Genomic DNA, 23375 nt, shown 5'->3' with positions numbered 1-23375 from the left:
TTCCAGCAGGATTTGGCACCTGCCCACACTGCCAAAAGCACCAAAAGTTGGTTAAATGACCATGGTGTTGGTGTGCTTGACTGGCCAGCAAACTCACCAGACCTGAACCCCATAGAGAATCTATGGGGTATTGTCAAGAGGAAAATGAGAAACAAGAGACCAAAAAATGCAGATGAGCTGAAGGCCACTGTCAAAGAAACCTGGGCTTCCATACCATCTCAGCAGTGCCACAAACTGATCACCTCCATGCCACGCCGAATTGAGGCAGTAATTAAAGCAAAAGGAGCCCCTACCAAGTACTGAGTACATATACAGTAAATGAACATACTTTCCAGAAGGCCAACAATTCACTAAAAATGTTTTTTTTATTGGTCTTATGATGTATTCTAATTTTTTGAGATAGTGAATTGGTGGGTTTTTGTTAAATGTGAGCCAAAATCATCACAATTAAAAGAACCAAAGACTTAAACTACTTCAGTCTGTGTTCATTGAATTTATTTAATACACGAGTTTCACAATTTGAGTTGAATTACTGAAATAAATGAACTTTTCCACGACATTCTAATTTATTGAGATGCACCTGTACATGTTACTATCTTTCAGTAAACATCATAACTGATTTAGCAACAAGGTTTCATCTGTTAACATGTTCAGTGCATTTTGTCTACTTTAAACTTGTGAGCATTGACTGTTAATGGGACAGTTCACCCAAAATGAAAAGTCTAACATCACTTAGCATTTCCACGTTTTTGCAAACCCATGACTATTTTTGTCCTTCTGTGCTTCACAAATGGAGATGTTAGGCAGAATGTTAGTTTCAGTATTCACTTTCATTGTATGGAGAGAGAAAAATAAAAAGCTGCATTGAAAGTGAATGGTGACTTATCAACAGTGCACAGTGACTGACATATTTTGTCTTACACAGAGGAGAGAAATTTATGTGGGGAACAACATGAGGTTGAGTAATGATGACAGAAATGAAACCTTTTTAACTACCTGTTTAAGTTATTGTTAAAGGTAGGCTATCTTCCAAGCACATGATGGCATTACATCTTATGTGAAAATCTCAGGAGATCAGCAGTTACAGAAATACTCAAACCAGCCCGTCTGGCACCAACAATCATGCCACGGTTGAAATCACTGAGATCACATTTTATCCCCATTCTGATGGTTGATGTGAACATTAACTGAAACTCCTGACCTGTATCTGCATGTTTTTATACATTACACTGCTGCCACACGATTGGCTGATTAGATAATCACATGAATAAGTAGATGTACAGGTGGACCTAATAAAGTGGCTGGTAAGTGTATGTATGTACTATATATGTGTATATATTAGTAAATAAATGTAGAAACTGCATTTTTACAGCCAGTTTCTTTTATTCAAAAATATGAATACAAAGTTCCATCATGTCCATAGACAGTAGATGTCCTATATACAAAGCAGTTTGCATTTATCCAGTTTCCAGATGGCAAAGTGATTGACAGTACTGTCAATATACTGTTTGTTATCATGTACAAGTAATTCTGTCTTCGAAAAAAAAAGAAAAGAAAGAAATTCTAATGAAATTGGAGATTTTGTGCTTTCAAAACAGTGGAGTAAATACACGCATTTCCGTAAAGAAATACAGCATTTATGAATTATTTGGTAAATTAAGAAACCAAATACAATAAGACTATGATTTATGCCATACTTACAGATAAGCTATTGTGATTCATTGGATTTGAAGTCTGTCTCGACATTTTTTTTTAATCTCCAGAATGGGCCTTTTGCCCTTGTGTCCTCAAAATGCAGCCTAAAAATGTCGTTATGCCTTACGCTGGTATGCCGGTGTCACATATTTCTTAAGCTACAATTAATTTGTTTGGCCAGACAGTTCTCAGCTGTAAGTGTGACGACAGCAAGTTATCAGTGTTGTTGATCTGGTAAATATAACAAAGAAAACTCTGCAATTCTAACAAGTTGTCTCATATCAACAAAAATATAACAGGAAATCTTTGGTTTGTGTCCAGTATACCATATTTGGAGAAAAGTCATGTTTACTGTATATCACATAAAAATGAACATATTTGCTGTCATGAACTGATAACCACTGACCTAGAATGAGAAATAAATACCTTATTTACTGTAAGGTAGAGGAATGTAATGTATAATTAGTCACTGTGTACATACATTATCAGTACTAACAAAGTTGTTAAATATCCTCACAGTAAAAAACTTTCTTTTTTCACTATATAAATAAGCAACATCCAAATGTATTTATCACTTCTAAATTGAAAAGAGAGCTACCATATATCTCCAAGAACTAACGACACATATTTGTTTCTAAATATATTTGGCCAAAAACATTTAAAGGCAAATGTATAGCAACATAATGATATAACATCACTCTTTAAGTAGATGCCCGCACAATTCCCTTTAAATATACGTAAATGTAATTCTTCTAACTGACAAACAATAGGAATGTCAGTAAATAATATGGAATAGAACTTTCGTTTTTCTTCAAGGCAAGTTAGCATCTTTCATTTGCAAAATAACAAAGAATAAAGCAGTAACAACAACAACAACAAAATTTAATAAATGCAGAGTCATTCTTTTCATGACAAAATATGAATAATTTTAAATGTGTAGTCGTTCACTGTATAACAAGGTTCAACTTTACGGTAAGTAGAGGCTTTTCTGGAATACTTTTGAAAAAAATCTGACAATGAATGTATAAAACAATAAAATGAGCATTATTAAGTCAACATCTTTACATATATTTGTTTAAATTTTTTTATATAAAAAAATTTAAATAAAGAAAATTACATCATACTGCACTGTTTCCATTCAGAGGCAATAAGCTTATTGGTTGCAAATTCATCCTTCCAATTCCGACAAATCGAATACCAAAAATATGAGGTTCCTCTCTCTCTTTACCTTCAGAGGTTCAGCAAAAACCTAAACTAGAGAGCCAGCCTGGTTTTGAGCTGGCACCATAATGGGTACCCCTCCCATGCGTGAGATGTTGGCAGCAGTTACCGTGGTGGGCAGTATGGGTGGACGTGGAATCTGAGGCTGGGCTGAGGCTGTCTGGGGCATGGAAATGTGCAGGGAACCTCCATTGCTGCTTGGGGGTCCCGAGGGCCCACGAGGCAGGGTGGGGTTGGTGTTGTAGCCTGGCAATGTACGTTCCAGGGTGGAATCGGCTGGAGGGTGGGAGTGATAACCAGTTGTGCTGCCTGTAGCAGTGATGATGGAAGCAGTGTCTGAAGCCAGGTGAGTGTGAAGATAATGGTGATGGTTGTGGATGTCTCGTGGGTGCGGGCTGGTGTGAATGGACGACAGGGTGCCATTTTTAGAAATGATGTCGGATCCAGTGCCACTCTTGGCCCATGAGACACGTTTGGGGGCCTGGGCATCCTCCCTGTTACACACAACAGTTAGCGTCCATTCTTCTTAGATGTTCCACACATGGATAAACACATTTCTCATTCTCTGTAATGTAAAAAGGACTATTAGTTACTAACATTCTTACTTGATTTCATTGGCCAGATCTTCTTCTGTGTCTTTCCTTCTTGTCCACATGAAGACAAGAAAAAGAATAATCAGGATAAGACCCACAAAACAACCCACCGTAGCACCAGCGATCACCCCGGCATTAGTCGCTGTACAAAAAAAGAACAAGACAGTTTAAACATAATTTATGGGTCATTGACTTTAAGGAATATTCCGAGTTCAATACAAGTTAAGTTCAATCGACTGCATTTGTGGCATAATGTTGATTATCACAAAAATACATTTTGACTTGCCCCTCCTTTTCTTGAAAACAAAAAAACAAAAAACAAATCTTGGTTACAGTGAGACACTTAAAATAAAAGTGAATGGGGCCAACATGCAAACATTAAAATACTCACTGTTTCAAAAGTACAGCCACAACAAGTAAACAACATGCATGTTAACATGATTTTAGTGTGATAAAATCGCTCACTAACCTTTTCTGTGTAAAGTTAGAGCCACTTTTACAACTTCGTTGCCATGACGATGTAATTTCAGCAAACCCTAAATGACTGTAAAACTGACGATGTAAACAACTTTGCAGCTCAAATAATACAAGAGTTTTAACATAAAATTAATGTAAGTGCTTTAATAAAATTATAAGCTTAAAATTTCTGCCTTTAAACCCTCCAAAAATTGGCCCCATTGACTTCCAATGTAAGTGTCTCACTGTAACCTTTTTTTTTTTTTTTTTTTTACATAAATGGAGAGACGAGTTGAAATTATTATTATTATTATTATTATTATTTTATGGTAATCAACATTATGCTACAAATGCTGTCGATTGAACTTAACTCGTATTGAACCCGGAATATACCTTTAAGGTTGTCCTAAGTGGTAAAAAGGAAAAATACTTAAAAAATCTAGTTTAAAACATAAGAAATGTAATCTTTGGGTCCAATTTGGTTTAATTTTCTACAAAAGATTTATTTAATGACTTTAAAAATGTCATGGCATCAAGTAAAATGTATTAAAATTCCTTCCTTGCACCTTGAATACATGAGTGTAAACAGCATCTTTAATTCAAAAAAAGTTCTCAAACACACTTTTCACGATTATTTATATATATATATACATACACACACACACACATATACACACACACACACACACACACACACACACACACACACACAATGGTGGCCAAAGGTTTGGAATAATTTACAGATTTTGCTGTTTCGGAAGGAAATTGGTACTTTAATTCACCAAAGTGGCATTAAGCTGATCACAAAGTATAGTCAGGACATTAAAACTGAAGATTTCATACAAAGGTGTACACTACAGTCTTCAAAGACAAAGGACAACTGGCTCTAACAAGGACAGGAAGAGATGTGGAAGGCCAGATGTACAACTAAACAAGAGGATAAGTACATCAGAGTCTCTAGTTTGAGAAATAGACGCCTCACATGTCCTCAGCTGACAGCTTCATTGAATTCTACCTGCTCAACACCAGTTTCATGTACAACAGTAAAGAGAAGACTCATGGGTGCAGGCCTTATGGGAAGAATTGCAAAGAAAAAGCCACTTTTGAAACAGAAAAACAAAAAGAAAATGTTAGAGTGGGCAAAGAAACAGACATTGTACAACAGATAATTGGAAAAGAGTGTTATGAATCTTAACCCCATTGAGATTTTTTGGGATCAGCTAGACTGTAAGGTGCGTGAGAAGTGCCTGACAAGACAGCCACATCTATGGCAAGTGCTACAGGAAGCGTGGGGTGAAATGTCAACTGAGTATCTGGACAAACTGACAGCTAGAATGCCAAGGATCTGCAAAGCTGTCATTGCTGCACGTGGAGGATTTTTTGATGAGAACTCTTTGTAGTTTAAGAAGTTCTGAACTTTTTTTCAAATTGTAATAGTAATTTTTCACATTATTAATGTACTGACTATACATTATGATCAGTTGAATGCCATTTGGTGAATAAAAGTACCAATTTCTTTCTATAAGAGCAAAATCTGTACATTATTCCAAACTTTTGGCTGCCAGTGTATATATTTATAAACATCATGAATTTTTTGTTAAGAATATCAAAAAGATTTCTCAGGGTTAAACCACATGACCTGAACAAAATGTGCTTTTTTTCAATAAAAATGGCAAATGGCAAAATATTAAAATATAATAAAACTTCACGTTCAGTCTTGAGGGTCTAAAGGGGTCCTCTCTGTTTTATGGTTTTGTTCAACATAAACAACAAAATGGCAACCTACATGCTGTTTACACCACATGACTGATTTGGTGGACAAAATTTTTTTTAAATATTAATCATGTTTTAAAACACATCCATTCCACTGGTTATTTTTTTAAAGGAAATATTAATAAATGATTATTCTGCACTACTCATGGCAACATTTAACTTTTTTTTTTTTTTTTTTTAGAATTTCAGCTTTTACATATAAAAAAATATAAGAACGACTTAAACTCAAATAAAAAAAAACATGTTTATCATAGAAGAGGTGCATTGAAGTAATTGCTTCATTTTTATAATGTCATTTTAAATGTACATTTTAAAGATCCGAAAAAATGTGTCACGTCATTGACCCATTTATACTAATTGCTTAGTCTTTAGACTACTTTAGTCACCAAATATTAAGAATTGTGTTTCTAACAAATGGATACACAAGGTCATACATATAAAATTATAAATACAAAGACAAAGAAAAATAAAGAGAGTAAGAACGGGCATTTGTTTAATGAGAAAAAAGCAGTACATACAGGTAATAACCTCTAGGTTGATGTAGCATGTCTCTTCTCCTGCAGAGTTGGATGAAGTGCACACGTATTTTCCTGATATGTTACTGCTCAGATTGTTCAGTTTCAAAGTTCCTGCTGTTTCATCTACAACAACACAATAGTTGTACATGATTAAAGTCAGACTTAAAGACACTTAAAACACAAAAGATCACCGTAAGACTTAGACTTTAAGAAACCAGAACCATAATCAAATATTTGAAACACAGAGATCAGAGTGTGATAGCAACCAATTAAGTATTAAAGGGATAATATACCCAAAAGAGCCACAGTGACAATGCAAGATCACAATTTCACAACACTTTTATCTGACACTTTAAGAACATGGCAATCAAAAATCAACATCGGTATTCATGCCATTCTTCTGTCAAAGCCACTTAATGACCTGTTAGGTCACTGCCAGTCATGTCAAACAAAACTATACTCACTTAGCACTTTATTAGGAACATGGTCCTAATAAAGTGCAAGACATGATCTTCTGCTGTTGTAGCCAATCTGCCTCAAGGTTGACGAGTTGTGCATTCTGAGATGCTATTCTGCTCACTACAATTGCACAGAGTGGTTATCTGAGTTACCGTAACCTTTCTGTTAGCTCGAACCAGTCTGGCCATTCTCCACTGACCTTTCTCATCAACAAGGCGTTTCTGTCCGCAGAACTGCCGCTCACTGAATGTTTTTGTTTTTGGCCACATTCTGAGTAAACTCTAGAGATTGTTGTGCGTGAAAATCCCAGGAGATCAGCAGTTACAGAAATACTCAAACCAGTCCATCTGGCACCAACAATCATGCCACGGTCGAAATCACTGAGATCACATTTTTTCCCCATTCTGATGGTTGATGTGAAAATTAACTGAAGGTCCTGACCCGTATCTGTATGATTTTATGCTGTATTTACACTGTATCTGTATTTACACTGCTGCCACAAGATTTGCTGATTAGATAATCGCATGAACAAATAGGTTTACAGGTGTTCCTAATAAAGTGCTCAGTCAGTGTATATTCCAAAACTCGTAGGGGAAGTAATTTTCAGATATCTTATCTACCAGGTAGAAAACTGCTCAGAAGTAATGATGCACCTCTAAACCCTATTGCATGCAACATGTTAGTGATGATGATGTTGATGATGTGCCATCCTGTTTGTTTACTGACTTACTTAGCGAGGGAGAAAAGAAGACCTCAGAGGTGGGGCTGGTTCTTGTCCACTTGTATTTGGGGGCTGGTTTACCAGCATCAGAGTAACACGCAAGAGTGACGTTTCCTTTAAGAACTGGCTTTCCTTGTAGTTGACACACTGGCACAGAGGGAGGGACTGAAAGAGACAGGATGGGTCATGTGATGTGTAGTAACATGCTTAAATCTGCAACATTTAGAGTGGTGGAGTGAAGGCATTTGTAAGCAGCAGGTTTGTGCACCGTTCAGAATTGAACTGAGAATACGTTTTGAAATACAAAAAAAAATTCCTGAATTTGAACTGAATTTGAATTGAATTGAATTTGAATTCAGGTAGCAAACAGCTTTGAAAATTTGGTATTTGAATTTAAGGAAATAGAATTAAAATGGAATTCAAAGAAATTCCTATGATTGCAAGTCTAGTTTCTAATAATCCATTTTTATTTTTATTTTTATTTTTATATGAATTACCCATAAACATGTTATCAAACATACAACATGGGATATTTCTAGAAGCATTAGATGAAACTACTAAAAAGGTCTATGTTGATAAAAAAAATAAAAAAAAAAAGTTTGAAATGTCAACCAAAGAAATTGGTATTTAATTTTTCATTATATTTTATAAATTAATGTAGATTCCTTTTTTTGTTTTAAATGTCTGCTTTAATGGATAGCCTACTGTTAATTGTTCTGACAGTATTGAACGGGTTTAAAATAATCATAACTAAACATACAAAATATTCAGGGAATAAATAGGCATACTTTGTTAAAATTTATGGTAACACTTTACAACAACAATCTATTTGTTTACATTAGTTAAAAAGATAGTCCACCCAAAAGTGAAAATTCTCTCATTAATTACTCACCCTAATGCCATCACAGATGTCAGACTTTCTTTCTTCTGCTGAACACAAATGAAGATTTTTAGAAGAATATTTCAGCTCTGTAGGTCCTCACAATGCAAGCGAATGGGTACCAGAATTTGAAGGCCCCAAAATCAAATAAAGGCAGCATAAAATTAATCCATAATACTTCAGTGGTTTAATCTATACCTTCAGAAGGAGATATGATAGGTTTGAGTGAGAAACAGATCAAAATTGAAGTCCTTTTTTACTATAAATCTCCACTTTCACTTTCATATTCTTCTTCTTTTGTTTTTGGCGATTTGCATTCTTCGTGCATATCGCCACCTAATGGGCAGGGAGGAGAACTAATGGTAAAACAGGACTTAAATATTGATCTGTTTCTTACCCACACACATTTTATGGATTATGTTTATGCTGATTTTATGTGCTTTTGGAGCTTCAAAATTTTGGTACCCATTCACTTGCATTGTATGGACATACAGAGCTGAGATATTTTTCTAAAAATCTTTGTTTATGTTCAGCAGAAGAAAAAGTCATACGTGATGGCATATGGGTGAATAAATGATGAGAGAATTTTATTTTTGAATTAACTAATACTTTAATGCATTAGGTATCATGAACTAACAATAAACAATATATGTTTTACAGCATTTATTAATTTTTGTTAATGTTAGTTTAAAAAATACAATTGTTCATTGTTAGTTTATAATGTAACAAACAACTTTTGATTTTTAAAATGTATTACTATATGTTGAAATTAACATTAAATAAGATTAATAAATGATTTAAAAGTATTGTTCATTGTTAGTTCATGTTAACTAATGTTGTTAACTTATGTTAACAAATGGTACCTTATTGTAAAGTGTTACTAAATTAATGATGCATTTATTTGTTTTGTTGCCAAACTTGTGATTGTGTTAAATTTCGTTGAATTGTAATTCAGTAAATTCCTCATTCTTTCTTTCAAATTCAAATTCCAACTCATAAATTGAAAGGGAGCCAATTCTTCAATTCAGAATTTTGCCCAACTTTGCTAGGCAGATATGTTTGAGAAGGCATTAAATTCCCAGTTACTTGAAAGCACTTTATGGGAAACACTTCAAACACTGTTTCAACCACTGTTTCAATGTATGCATGATTGTGTGTGAAAGAAATCCTATGTGACTCATCACAGAGCTACTTCTGAAAGAAGATTTGGGGATGATGTGTTTGTTTGTGCATCTGACGTCTTCATGCACAACAATGTGACATTGCGTACGCACCCTTCACATTGAGGGTCAGCTCCTCTGTGAATCCTGCAGCCCCAGGGATGATCACCTGGCACATGTACCTTCCTGAGTCTGACTCTTTTGTGTTGTTGATAAACAGGGACAGGTTGGTGTTTGGCATTGCATGGGTAAAACCGACTCGACCTTCAAACTGGCCTCTGCTCTGACTTAACTCTCCACCAACATACGAGATGATCTAAAGAAAAAGAGAGGGAGTGGGATTTGGGGGGAGGTCATTAGAAATGTATATTGGATAGTCTGATAGTGGCTATACGGATAGTTTTACACCTGTGTTGAACAAATGAAATTCCTCTGTTGTTACTGTGTTCCTCTTACTGTCATTCCAAATCAGATTAAAACTCAACATCTTGTGGGACGTGGCAAATTCATTACAAATTCTATCTCATGAATTAAAGCTGAAGCGTGTAATTTTTGTGCCAACAAATGGAATCATAAAAATAAATATTGTTTTCAAACACTGTAAGAGCAAATACACAAAAGCTGGTGTGCAAAATTTTTTAAATGAATGCATAAAAATTCATGAAAGTTAAAGTGATGTGAGATAATCATTCTGATGCAGTGACAGAATTTGTCTGTGGATATGTCTAAAAGATTTATCATATCTGCTGACCCCTCTGTGTGCTGAGTTAATCTCAAATGAAGAAAAAGCAGGATAGACGGATATTACAATCTGCAGATAATACTGTTTCTTACTAAGCAATGAGATGCTATGTCATGCAAAAATGAAAGACAATTGCTGCCAAGAGTGGACATTTCAATCATGGTATTATACTAGTTCTTAAGGCAAGATGGTCTATGCGAGCAGGCAATGCGAGAGGGGAGTGTGGTCTGCTGTGATGACATTCTTAAATCTTTCTGTGCATTCAATACAGTGAGTCCAAAACACTAGCATTAATTCATTGAATGACAAAAGGCAATAAAATATATCTTGAGAATATTTTTAGAGGTGCTTTTAACATTTTTATAATCAGTTCACAACCATTTAAACAAACCAAAAAAGCACATTCCAACCACAAAATATTCCATAAAAATTCTGTGTATGTTAGTATTTGGGAATTTTTTCCCCAAATACTAACATACACAGATGGTTCTGAACTTTTTGGCATCTGAGCAAAAATTCGCAAATGACTACAATCCCACCCATAATATCAGACCATTTTGAAATCTAATTTGGACTGACAAAACATTACCAGATTTGATTATAAATCTGTGCAGAATCTACACTGGAAAAATGCTCACACGAGGCGGACTAAGTGTGTATGATAATGAAGTCTGGGTTTTAGTTCATGTGCACTCTTGAGTCGACCTTTGCCACACTCTTGACCTCAAGAGCCCGAGCAACCAGGAAGAGTAGGTAGCCATCATATTACATTAGTCACATGGCATGTTACGTACTGAAATCTAATCTACTATTATAAAGAATCATTAGAAACTGAATTACATGACTTGGTGGAAGAATTATGTTGAGCATCAGGGTTAGTAAATGGAATATTTTAATATAAACTATTTAATAATTTACCTTTAATTGTACTGCTCTGCACGTGGTGCCAAAATAACACCTCTTCACCATGGTAACAATCACAGTAATGCTCTAAATCCTGTGATTTATTGCTTTAATTTCCAATATTAAGAGTTAATCACATGTATCCCATCTTAAAATGTATCCCATCTACTTAAGTCCTGCATTTTTTTGAAAGAACAAATATTCCTTGTAGTCTCTGAATTAAAGGGATTGTTCACCCAAAAATGAAAATTCTCTCATCATTTACACACCCTCATGCCATCCTAGGTGTGTTTGACTTTCTTTCTTCTGCTGAACACAAACGCAGATTTTTAGAAGAATATCTCAGTTCTGTAGGTCCTCAAAATGTATATGAATGGGTACCAAAATTGTAAGCTCTAAAATGCACATAAAGTCAGTATAAAAGTAATCCATAAGACTCCAGTGGTTAAATCCATGTCTTCAGAAGCAATATGATAGTTGTAGGTGAGAAACTGATCAATATTTAAGACTTTCCCTGCCCAGTAGTTGGCGATACGCAAGAAGAATGTGAATCACCAAAAACAAAAAGAAGAATGTGAAAGTAGAGATTTATAGTAAAAAGGGACTTATATATTGATCTGTTTATCACCCATACTTATCATATTGCTTCTGAAGATATGGATTTAACCACTGGAGTCATATGGATTACTTTTATGCTGCTTTTATGTGCTTTTGAAGCTTCAAATGTTTGTTACCCATACACTTGCATTGTATGGACCTACAGAGCTGAAATATTTTTCTAAAAATCTTCATTCGTGTTCAGCAGAAAAAAGAAAGTCATACACATCTGGGATGGCATGAGGGTGAGTAAATGATGAGAGAATTTTCATTTTTGGGTGAACTATTCCTTTAATTTGAAGTCATAAAAGTGCATGTATAATAATTATACAAGAATTTGGAAAAAAAAGCAGTTTAATATGGTTTTAATGAAATAACATCACACTACCTGGACACCTTTGCCACTGCATAATAAAAAGTGGAGAAATTACTACTTGAACTAACCCTTAAAATAGGTTCTGTTGTAATAAAACTTGAATAAAACCAGTTAATTTAAATGTTACCACATGATGCATACTTTTTAATTGTGCTTGAAATTTCCTGTCAACTACCCATGAACATACAAAACAAAAAAGTAAGTCACCATTTCTGTGCTGCTGGACATGTAGTTCCAGACGACAGTATTTTTCTGAATCTCAGCACCAGTGTAAAAAGCCTGCAGCACTGCCATCTTCCCCTGGATTACTTCTACGTTTTTTTGAGGCAGCCGAAATTGGGCCAGGTCACCTAGGATGAGAAATACAAAAAGAAAAATCAATTAACAACTTGTAAACCACAAAATATAGATATTTAACCCTGTTGACAAACTCAGCATTAATATGTCCTTCACAATCCACCCCAAGTCCAGGTGCACTCCTTTGAAATGAGTATCCACGACCATGAGTAACTTACACTCCCCTAAGAGGAGGTAAACAAGCTGAATCCAGCTGTCCTGATTGTCCGTCTGTTCCGCCAGCTTGGCCAGGGTGCTTCGGCTCGGCTCCCGGATAAATAGATACATACCACACGCAAAGACTCATATGAGAGAATCTGCTAAAATCCTCTTTTCCTTTAGGACTTCAGATCAAAGTCAGCAGGGGAAAAAAATGGGTGATGTAACTGGCGAGTATCTTGTTTTAGGCTTAGTTGAAGGTAAAGTGAGAAACGGAGAGAGAGAAATGATATCCACAGACCCTGAGAGAGTAGCATGTCCTCACTGCAATGCCCCTCAAAGCCATGTGTACATGTATGTCGAATCCCACTCCATTAGAGTGTAAACCCACTAATCCTTCAACAAGAACCTTGTTTCTCTGACATTTTGTTCTGCTGTACATTACGTTACGGTTGCAGGCTGGTGCTAGTCTGATTACAAACTATCTACAGGGACTTTGTAATTATTTCAGTTGACCCTGTGGTGCCATATAAAGCCATTGTTTACTGTCCATTCAGAAATTTAGCCTATTAGTGTGCTGGAAAAACTGAAAGGCATTACCAATGTATAAAAGATTCAAACTAATCTGTTTTCACAGAAAATCTTTATCAACATTTCAGCTTATGGGTCAAGGGGGAAAATGTCTGGTTGTGTCCAGACCATATTTAGGCATATACTAAAATCTTTTGGTTTTGTTTTCCAAAAGAAGAAAAATCTGTAATTATTTCTGTAAGTAACTGTATAGAAATAATCCAAAACATATGTGAAATGAATTGTTGTTGGGTCACCTATAATAGTGACAGGAGATAACCAGAGAGGATACACACAGTATGTTTTCCGTGTACATCTGCTCCAAGGTAAATTAAAGCTAATAACTATACATAATTACATTTCTATGTGTTGATTCAGGTCATATAAAAGGCTACAGCAAATAAAGAGTTCACAGCTCCACAGTAAGTGTCTTGTAGTAATGTTATCACATGTGTAATTGCTATCAAATAACGCTTTTCTCTTTTCAGGTGACTTTGATCATCGTTTGCCTCAATTCTGATTCAGTCTCCACAGTTTTTAAATCACATGACTGTGTTATTTAACCATTTAAAAAAAACATCAGATAAATATGTTCTGCAATGTCACATTCCAGTCCATGTAAGAATCACATCCGTTCAGTTTAGGAGAATATTTGGCCAAAAACCATGCCGTTCACGGCAATCTCCCATTCATTCGAATGGGAAGTTGTGCAATGAATGTGCATAGCTGGTCAGTGCGAGCAAAGGTAATCATGGGGGGATAATCTTAGCGAAGAGTCGACTGCAAAGCACTGTAATATAGCCTGAACACCAGAAGAGAGCAGCAAATACTTAACAACAATGGTTAACATCTATTATCATTCTGGCCTGTAGTTTCACTTCAGCAATACTTGTGTTGCATAGGTAAAATTCTAATAATAATTAGAATAGTTATGGGCGTAATAAGAAAATACTAAAATAACTCTGTGTTCACTGCACTTCACTTCACTTCACTTATAAGACCGGATTTAAAGACAACACAACTCAGTACAGTTGTCACATGCTAATGCAGTGCTTCTCAATTTTTTCAGGTCATGCCCCCTTTGAAACAAGAAAAACTTTCTTTATATTTTTATAAAGTATCAAAATGTTGGACTTGAAGTGTACATGTAACCGACTAGAGCACTGTCATTAAAAGGCTATTAATAAAACAACAACAACGAGAAAACAACTCACTGCTTTTGGCTGAACAATTTTAGTAGCTGTAAAAGTGTTAATGCAATATAATAAAACAGTGACATTTCTAATAATAATTTTTTTTTAAATAATATTTGTTCATTTTTTTATAATAACTACCCCTAATGAAGAGAGTGTTTTCATTTAAATAATACATTTCTAGTGAAGTACAGATGATAAAATTAATTCAGCCTTTATCAAGTTTTTCTAATGCCTGATACAAAAGTATCAACCTTTTTAGGGCAATACTTCAGGCAGAATATTCAGTCACAAATACACTTGAGAAAATTGTGCATCATGCATTAGAATGAGTACACAACTATTTCTGGACTTTACAAATACTAGACATAAATCAATATGCAACATTGTATCTCAAAAGGTATACAATGTGGCCCCCAGGTACTAGCTTAAGCCTGATGTGGCCCCTGTACCAAAAAACCTGTGGCCCGTGGTCCTTGTACCAAAAAACTCTGCCCACCCCTGCTCTATACTGCCTCTATTGTGTGGGATGTGACATGCCAAGTGCACATTGTTTTACGTGCTACAATAACTCGCTCTGTCGCCATTAAGGGCAATTTAAACCCTACACATAAACTGATTTTATTGTAAATGTTTCATTCATTACGATTTAAAATGGTGATCAGTGTATTTAAAATACATTTTTCATCTCTGTAATCATGTCTCCCAGTAATTTTTTTGGAATCAGATACATGTACAGTTCTGTTTATCATAGATAAGTAATGTATTTTAAAAGTTGGCAGTCAAAAATAAAATTGTTGGAGGATACCTAGATTTTTCATTCTTTCTCACAAACAGACATAAAAGGGAATGCGAATTACGGTTTTTTAAATCGCAGCATACAGTGTTTATTATAAGGGGGCATATACTTTAGCTTTCGCAACCCAGTACTCACTACTCATGAGTACTTTTAAATGAGCTACTGTTTTACTCTTACTTGAGTAGTTTTTAGGACAGGCACTTTTACTCTACTCACACTACATTTTTTTTGGGAAGTAACAGTACTTTTACTTGAGTAGGATTTTTCAGTACTCTTTCCACCCCAGCATACATCTAAAATCATGACTACTTACATGAGATGAAGACCCCAGTCATATCAGTAACCTTATGAAATTGGTTTTATTCTACATGGAGAGGGTCTCCTCATGGGGGCTGCCATGTTAGGATCACATGACCAGCCGAATACTACTCGCCTAATCTCAGTAACCGCTCTTTTATGGGACACTTTCACTCAGGGATTTAATTAATAATGGCTGGCTGTTAATAGTGATTTTTTACAAGACATCAGTAACTGAAAACTACTGCATTTGAATGATGCTGCATCCACACCACTAGAGGTCAGTGTAAGTCCAGGAAAGAGTCAACAAAAACTTACTGAGTGCACCTTTTAAAGGAATATTCTGGGTCTGTACAATTTAAGCTCAATCGACAGCATCTGAGACATAATGCTGATTACAAATCGACTCGTCCCTCATTAAAAAAAAAAAAAAAGAAAAAAGAAGAAGCAAAAATCGAGGTTACAGTGAGGCACTTACAATGAAAGTGAATGCGACCAATTTGTGAAGCCTCTAATTTTACATGAATTATCTGTTAAAACGTATGTATTATTGTGTATTACTTGAGCTGTAAAGTTGTTTAAATTGTAATTTTTATGGTCATTTTAGGGTTTTAGGTGTTATATCGACATGGCGAGGAAGTTGTAAAATTAGATATGACTTTACACAGAAAAGATTAGTAAGTGATTTTATCACACTAAAATCATGTTAACATGCATATTGTTTATTTGTTGTGGCTATACTTTTGAAACAGTGAGTATTTTAACGTTTATGGATTGGCCTCATTCACTTCCATTGTAAGTGCCTCACTGGAACCCAGATGTTTGCTTTTTTTAAAGAAAAGGAGGGACAAGTTGAAATACATTTTTGTGGTAATCAACATTATGCCACAGATGCTGTCGACTGAGCTTAAACTATTAAACCCAGATTATTCCTTTAATTCTGAATCACTGGGTGCATTAGCCAACGATCCATAGTCTTCTCATCTAGATCTCTCTCTCCTTTCTTCTCTCTCTTTCTCTTTGAAGCCTAAATAAGTGATTAAACTAGTAGCTGATACTCAATAGGGAACCTGTGTCAACATCAGCCTCTCTCATTAATCAGAGCACTTTCTGGAGTATTTTGATTGGTCTCTCTCTCTTATGAACATATAGTCTTCTTAGGTCAACATAAAGATCTTAGCAGTATTTAATGCCTCCTATTGAAGTCTCATTAGCAGTGAACCTCAATAACAAACATGACTGCCTTAACATGCCGCAGGAGACCAGAAGTAAGCATCAGGGCTGTTATAAGGATTTGATGTCATATGAGAAACTTTTCAGTGTGTGCTAAAAATGAATTTACAGCAGTCAATTCAAGTGAATCTCCACTGCCAGTTGTTTATATTCATTTAACTCTTGAGAACTTCAACGATGTGAGACATTCTACTCCATATGACTCCTCAGGGAGAGGTTTCGAGGGAAAAGGGCTTTTCATTTTTATTGTGAGCATGACAGAGATAAAATGAAGAGGGAAAAATCAGAGGTTCAAGGAAGAGCCTATTTCCGATGCTTCAAGTGTTCTTCGGAAACAAATCGCAGAAAAACACCACAGCGTCTTCTGATGTGCAAGCATTGTTTGAGCTCCTTAATGACAAGAAAATGCACCACTGTCCCAATCCCATCAGCCTAATGAGCCTGAAAATGATTTCTAGTATTATAGTCCCTGAAATCTGTCTTTTGTGTTCACAAATGTTTTGCTAATGCAAATGAGCTTTTGTTTGTTCTTCCTTTTGTCTAACCCGGAAAGATCTGAGGGCAGGTAGGTGTGGAGAGAAGAAAGATGAACAAATCCAGCTGAATGTTAAGAAAGAGACTGTTATGCCTTCATAATCTTTTTTTATAATGGAGGAGAGATGGCCTCAATGGCTTTGTAAGTCTGGGATGACTGCAAGAGAGATGGAAAGCAGGGTTACTCTTTACTCATGTTACGCGATGTCACCATCCGTCTCTCTTCCATCTGTAGTTCGGTTGTAAATCTGCTCACATCATTCCTAAGGATCTGATCTGAATAATATATGTTAGAGGGTGGCATGGAGATGGAATGAAGATGGAACGATCATCAATTAGAGCAACATGTGCCATGAATTGATCTCACTCATGCCACACGTTTGGTGAGATGTCTCCAAATTCTGGGACATTTAACTGTCCAGTTCAAGAATATTAACGATTTTGTCCTCTAGAATGTTTTCTCTCATACAGAATATGCGACTGCATGAAATAGATTCCCTAGAAAGCTCTAGCTTATTAATTAAACCTTTCTATACAACACACCTGCTTAACACCAACAAGATTTAGCTGATTCTTAAATTCTGAAATACAAGCAGAACCATAGCAAATCAAGAGATATTATCCAGCGAGTAAAAATCCATTATGCTAAAATGCAGCGTTGACACAATACAGGACTTTTGATAACTGTTGTGTAAGTTAAAAAATGTAAAATAATAGGTAACAATTAGAGCTGTCCAAACGAAGGGATTAAAAATGTGATTAAAAAAACGCATACATTTTTCTCAGTTGCAATTAACGCATTTACCATTAATACAGCATAAACCATCATAAATACTGGTTGGAAGGGTGGAACCTTTGCGATGTGTCGCTGTGTCCATTCGGAGTCATTACACTGACGCACACACTTCAAACACAACAGAGATACTGTGTCAATGACAAAATGATGGAGAACGGAGCTCTTAATGCTGTTTGTTGCACAAAACATGCCTAGATGGAACTATGACAGAAATCAAGTATTTTTCAGCCTAAGTAAGGCAAGGCAAGGTATGTCTAACTGACTTGATTCTAATGATCTGAGAGGTCTGTTAGGTTTATATTCAACAAGCATATCTGAAATGTATTTAGGTCCTAGGCTATTGAGTGATTTATAAACGAGTAACAGTACTTTAAAATCAATTCTAAATGCAACTGGAAGCCAGTGTAAAGACCTGAGGACTGGAGTAATATGCTCAGATTTTTTGGTTCAGGTGAGAATCCTGGCAGCGGCATTCTGAATGAGCTGCAGGTGTCTAATGGTCTTTTTGGGAAGGCACATTTTATTAACACAGAAGCATGCAAAGTCTTAACTATCATCAAAATACATAATGAGATGTTTTTGTCTGCAGGTGCTTTTCATGAATCACGAACGCAGCTTCACGATTGATGTAGCAAAGCGGATAGCCACAGTCTACCAGCAGATTAATATTGTGAAGAATGAGAGTTTAAGAGATTTAATGCCCATTGCAATGAATATGCAACCTATGTGGAGACTAGTTCTTTCAATTAGGCAAACTCTCACTTAGACTTTGGGAAGCATTTCATGTTACTTGAATTGGTGCTATTTTAGAGCATTTCTATCCTTATACTGTGGAAAGCTTTGTTTGGAAAATGTTAATAAAGCATTATATTGTTACATATTGTTTTGCTTTATTCCCTAAGAAGTAAAGAAATCCATTTTGACAGGAAAAGAAGTACAGTATAGAGTCAAATTTAAGCATTTTCAAAATCTGCGATAAATCGTGATTAACTGCGATTAATTACTGAAAAATTTGCAATTAATCGTGATTAAAATTTCAACTGACAGCACTAGTAACACTATATATCCATGTTATTTCTATGGATAATTCAGATGCAGAGGGTCCATTCCTGAAAAAGTACCAAGGTTTCCATTTATGTGCTACATGAAGCTCAATTAATGAGGCAATTCTCTGGATTGGATTGGATTTAACATAGTACATACTAGCTTAAGTGAAACATGATTAAAGTTTAGCTCAGTTGACAGCATTTGTGGCATAATGTTGATTACCAAAAAAATTATAATTTAGCCTTGTCCCTCATTTTATTTAAAAAAAAAAAAAAAAAAAAAAAAGGCAAAAACACGGTTACAGTAAGGCACTTACAACGGAAGAAAAATGGGTCCAACTCGATTGAGCTTAACTCTAATTAAACCAGGAAAATTCCTTTAGGGAGAGCACACATTGATTCTTTTAATTGCAGGAAGAGCACAGATTATTCTATTTATTCTTCAGTGGTTGTCACAAGGCTCTGACAAAGTTTTTGGGAAAGCCTTTTGATGCATCTGAAAGTTTGCGTGGATGTCGTGTAATGGCAGATGCCAGCACTTCCTGTTTGACCTCTATCTACACTGAAAAGTTATGTTAAAACAGATCTGAGACTGCAAACCTTTTCAAGACAAGGTGAGACCCAAATAATTACAGATGCTCTGACAAAATGAGTCAACTGAAAATGACTAATTTAATCTTGACTAAAGCCTTAATCAGATGGACTCCAGAATTGATGACTGGGGTGGGACATACACAAGTGTACACTCTACTGCACATACTAGGATCTGAGAGGTTGGCAGATTGACTGATGGTTTTCTTCATGTTACTGATAAAACATTTATGAAGTAGTTTTGTAATGAAGTGGAGAGGATTATATTTGTGTGCCATCAGGGCAAATCATTGTCTGAGGTACAGAATTTTAAAATGCTGAGGAGATGAAATATGCTAACAAACATCAGCTGTATATATATACAGTATCTAGGCACATTCTATGTGGGGTGAAAAAGGAATCTCTTAAAAAGTTACTTTTCTTTTTCAACAAATGGCCAGTGAAAGGCGTTTAACCTTCAGAAAATGTTGCTTGTCAAGCTCAGGAGATCAAACAAAATATAAAATGAGCTGTTTTACTGTCTATAAATTGTATATGAGGTTTGAATATATTATTTCTAAATACAGTTTAAAACACTGATTTGTTGGATGTTGTACTTATGTTAAGAAATGTTACATTTTAATAATTAGGGAAAATCATGCGGTAATAGGGCTGCATGGAAAATGTGGGACACAGGTAAATATTATTTAGTAATTAAAATGAATTGTTGTTTTGACAAATAAAGGTTGTCTGAGGTGAAATCCTTTAAAAATCTAATTTAAAACACATGTGTCAAGTTTGTAGAAATGTAATATTTGAGTCCATGTTGGCCTTACAATTGAAAAGCTTTTTCTACAAATAAATAAATAAATAAATAAAGATTAATGACTTTAAAAATGTTGTGGTGTAACCATTAAGTAAATGTCTTAAAGTACTTTCCTTGCAGCTGGAATACGTGAATTTTATTTTATTTTTTTGGTTACACCACATGACTTTGATTTGGTGGATGACTTTTTTCAAATACTAATCAAATTTAACACATATTTAACTACATCTTTTTGAAAAAAAAATCAGATTTTAATGAGAAAGATTTTTTTGTTACACCACATGACATTTTTGAAAAATATCTAAATGACTTTAAAATCAGAAATTGAAAACATGTTTATCATAGAAAAGTTTCAGTTTTTTTTGTGAATTGCATTTATAATGCATTTTTTAATTTAATAGATCTATACAACAAAAATTTGCATCATGTAACTGACCCTTTTACTACAATGTCTATTCAACAGATTGTCAAAATTATGACATTGTTGTATGTTTTTAACTAGTTACAATCAAGTTGGTAAAGATGTGGGACAGACCAAAGCAACCATTTAAATATTTGATATAATTGAGCGATTGACATGTTTTAACCCTCCTATTGTCTTATGGTCATTTACGGGACAGGTAAAGAATATGTTATAAATACAGCATAGTTTTTGGTACTAGAACCAAGTGTTGTGACTTTGTCAAGACCATCAAAACAAAAAAAGGAAAAAGTATTTTTTTTAATCTATAATTGTTTAAGAGAAATAACAAAGTTAAAAGAAACTGTTCCTTCCATCGTCTTAACAGGTCTATTTTGACCCGTTTGGGAAGAATTAGTTGTGACCTTTCGCCTTCGGACAATTTGTATGTTATACAGCTTTAAAAAGTTTTTTGCAAATCTGTGAATCACATTTGACCTAAAAATATTTCAAATGTCCTTCAGTGCTATTGTACACTTAAGATTTTATGCATTTTTAATGGTTTTCAATAAAAGTCAAAAATTACCCGAAGGACAAAAGGAGTGTGCAGTTTCTTAGACAATAAGAGGGTTAAACTAACAACTTTTCATGCTTGATTAATTTGATGATAGATAATAGTTTATCTAACATATATAATAGTTCTCTTAACAGGAATTTGTACCTCTAATGCTTAAAAAAAAATAAAAAAAAAAATAAAAAAAAGTGATGGCACACCAAATGTACCATATTAAATGGAAAGTACTTCTCCAAGGATGAGTACATTCCTCATCAGATACAAAAAGACTTGTTCCCTTGCCTCATTTTTGTTTCTCTTCCCCTCTGTCTTTACTGTTCCCATTTTTTCAAATCTCTGATGTCATTTCTCCCTCTCTCTTCTGTCTTTCCACCACTCAGTGTAATTACAGGCAACGCACAAGAGCGGATAGAACATCAGTTCTATCAAACTGTGCCTCTGTTTGGTTCATTTGAGAAATATTTATAAGCCATTAGTTTAATTGCAATGGCAAGATTGTGTGTTATCAACAACATCTGTATGTGTGTGCATATGTGGGAGGGTGGCTGTGATGGTGAAAAGGATTGATAAGTGTTACTCCGATCGGCTTTAGTGAAGCTGAGCGGCTCAAGGTTAATTGAAGTAGTAATGAGGGTGCAGAGAGAGAAATCTGATTTAGAATTACAGCACAGTCCTGTGGATCGGGAAATGTGGACAGACTAAAGACTATATAAAGTCTGGTTTCATATCAAAACAACTGACAAAGTTCTGTCTACACGGCTTTCAATGATTTAGATCTAGAATAGGGGGAAAATGGGGCAGTAAGAGGAAATGAAAGCTATCAAGTACATGTTCAGGTCATATTTCACCCCAAAATCAAAACAATGAAATCATATTTTGCTTTTAGAAAATGAAGCCTATTTTATTTATTTTTTTGGACAATTAAGATAAAAAACTTTAAACACTAATATACGAAATACAAAAGGTACAGTGCGGAATATATTAGTTGTACTTCCTTAAATTCATGTTGATTTAAAAAAGAAAGAAAGAAAGAAAAAGTAATTGTATGCCAATGTTTTATTTATTAATTTATTTCAGTAAAGAGAATCTGTTGAGAATCACCATTGAGAATAACAGGAATTACAAAAGTAAAACCATACGGAAACGTAATAGCAATGGGAATTGGGGAAAATAATGGCACAATGCAAATAACATTTATAATCCTAAAAATAGGATATTATGCAATGTATATTATGCAATAATATTAGGATTCATTTTAGTGTTAAATGTAACCTGGACAAGTTTTTGTGTGATTCACCCAAGAATGCAGACAGCTGCTGATCTCAAACCAGTTATGCATGTTCTTTTCTGTACTTTGGTTGCATTTTGGGCAAGAAAATCCTGGTCGACACTAGCGAATAAGAGCAACTTACACTGAGAGCTGGAAATGAAGACAAAGTCCTGCAGTGTCTTCCTGTTCTTTTCCTTTCTGTTTCCCGTGCATTGTGTTAAAACAGGAAAGCAAGCTGGGCCGGATAAGACAAAGACTGGGACACACTCCAAGATTTGTGAAGAGCACGTAAAGAAGGAAGCAGGGTCACGCATGTGCACATGCACGCGCGCACACCCGTAAGATCCTGAAATAACTTCAGTGATGGAAGTCTCTCTTTCTGATGTTTTAATCACAGCCAGGATACTCCTCTGGTCCAAATCTGATCTGTCCAATACAGTGACTGACAGCTGGGAATAAAATCTGTACAATACTGAGAGGTTGCAGGTGATGCAATCTGTCCTGGAGACATTGGATTAACATGATGAATTCTGTTGGGATTACCCCGTGTATTACAGGAGCTGCAAAATGTGATCATCCGTGACACACAAACCTCTGTACAGTATATTCAAAACCTGTTTTTAATCTGATTTGGTGAAGGAGACATTGTCTATCGTCCCTGTGTTTAAGACTGCATTA

General features: G+C 35.1%; 1 protein-coding gene across 1 annotated transcript in view; it reads right to left on the bottom strand.

Moving 5' to 3' along the window:
• Positions 1 to 545: 545 nt before the first annotated feature.
• The window catches only part of LOC127433307 (endothelial cell-selective adhesion molecule-like), a 67259-nt gene continuing 44429 nt past the window's right edge, over positions 546 to 23375 (bottom strand). Inside the window, exons 2-7 of the mRNA XM_051685084.1 lie at positions 12302 to 12444; positions 9591 to 9792; positions 7446 to 7601; positions 6257 to 6379; positions 3522 to 3651; positions 546 to 3410 (exon numbers count right to left, since the gene is read on the bottom strand). Coding sequence (XP_051541044.1) covers positions 2945 to 3410; positions 3522 to 3651; positions 6257 to 6379; positions 7446 to 7601; positions 9591 to 9792; positions 12302 to 12444 — 1220 coding nt within the window. The 3' untranslated portion in view covers positions 546 to 2944. The remainder of the gene's footprint in view (positions 3411 to 3521; positions 3652 to 6256; positions 6380 to 7445; positions 7602 to 9590; positions 9793 to 12301; positions 12445 to 23375) is intronic.

Source organism: Myxocyprinus asiaticus, chromosome 43, assembly GCF_019703515.2.
Source record: "Myxocyprinus asiaticus isolate MX2 ecotype Aquarium Trade chromosome 43, UBuf_Myxa_2, whole genome shotgun sequence".
Taxonomy (NCBI): Eukaryota; Metazoa; Chordata; class Actinopteri; order Cypriniformes; family Catostomidae; genus Myxocyprinus; species Myxocyprinus asiaticus.
This window is presented reverse-complemented; position numbering and strand designations above follow the sequence as displayed.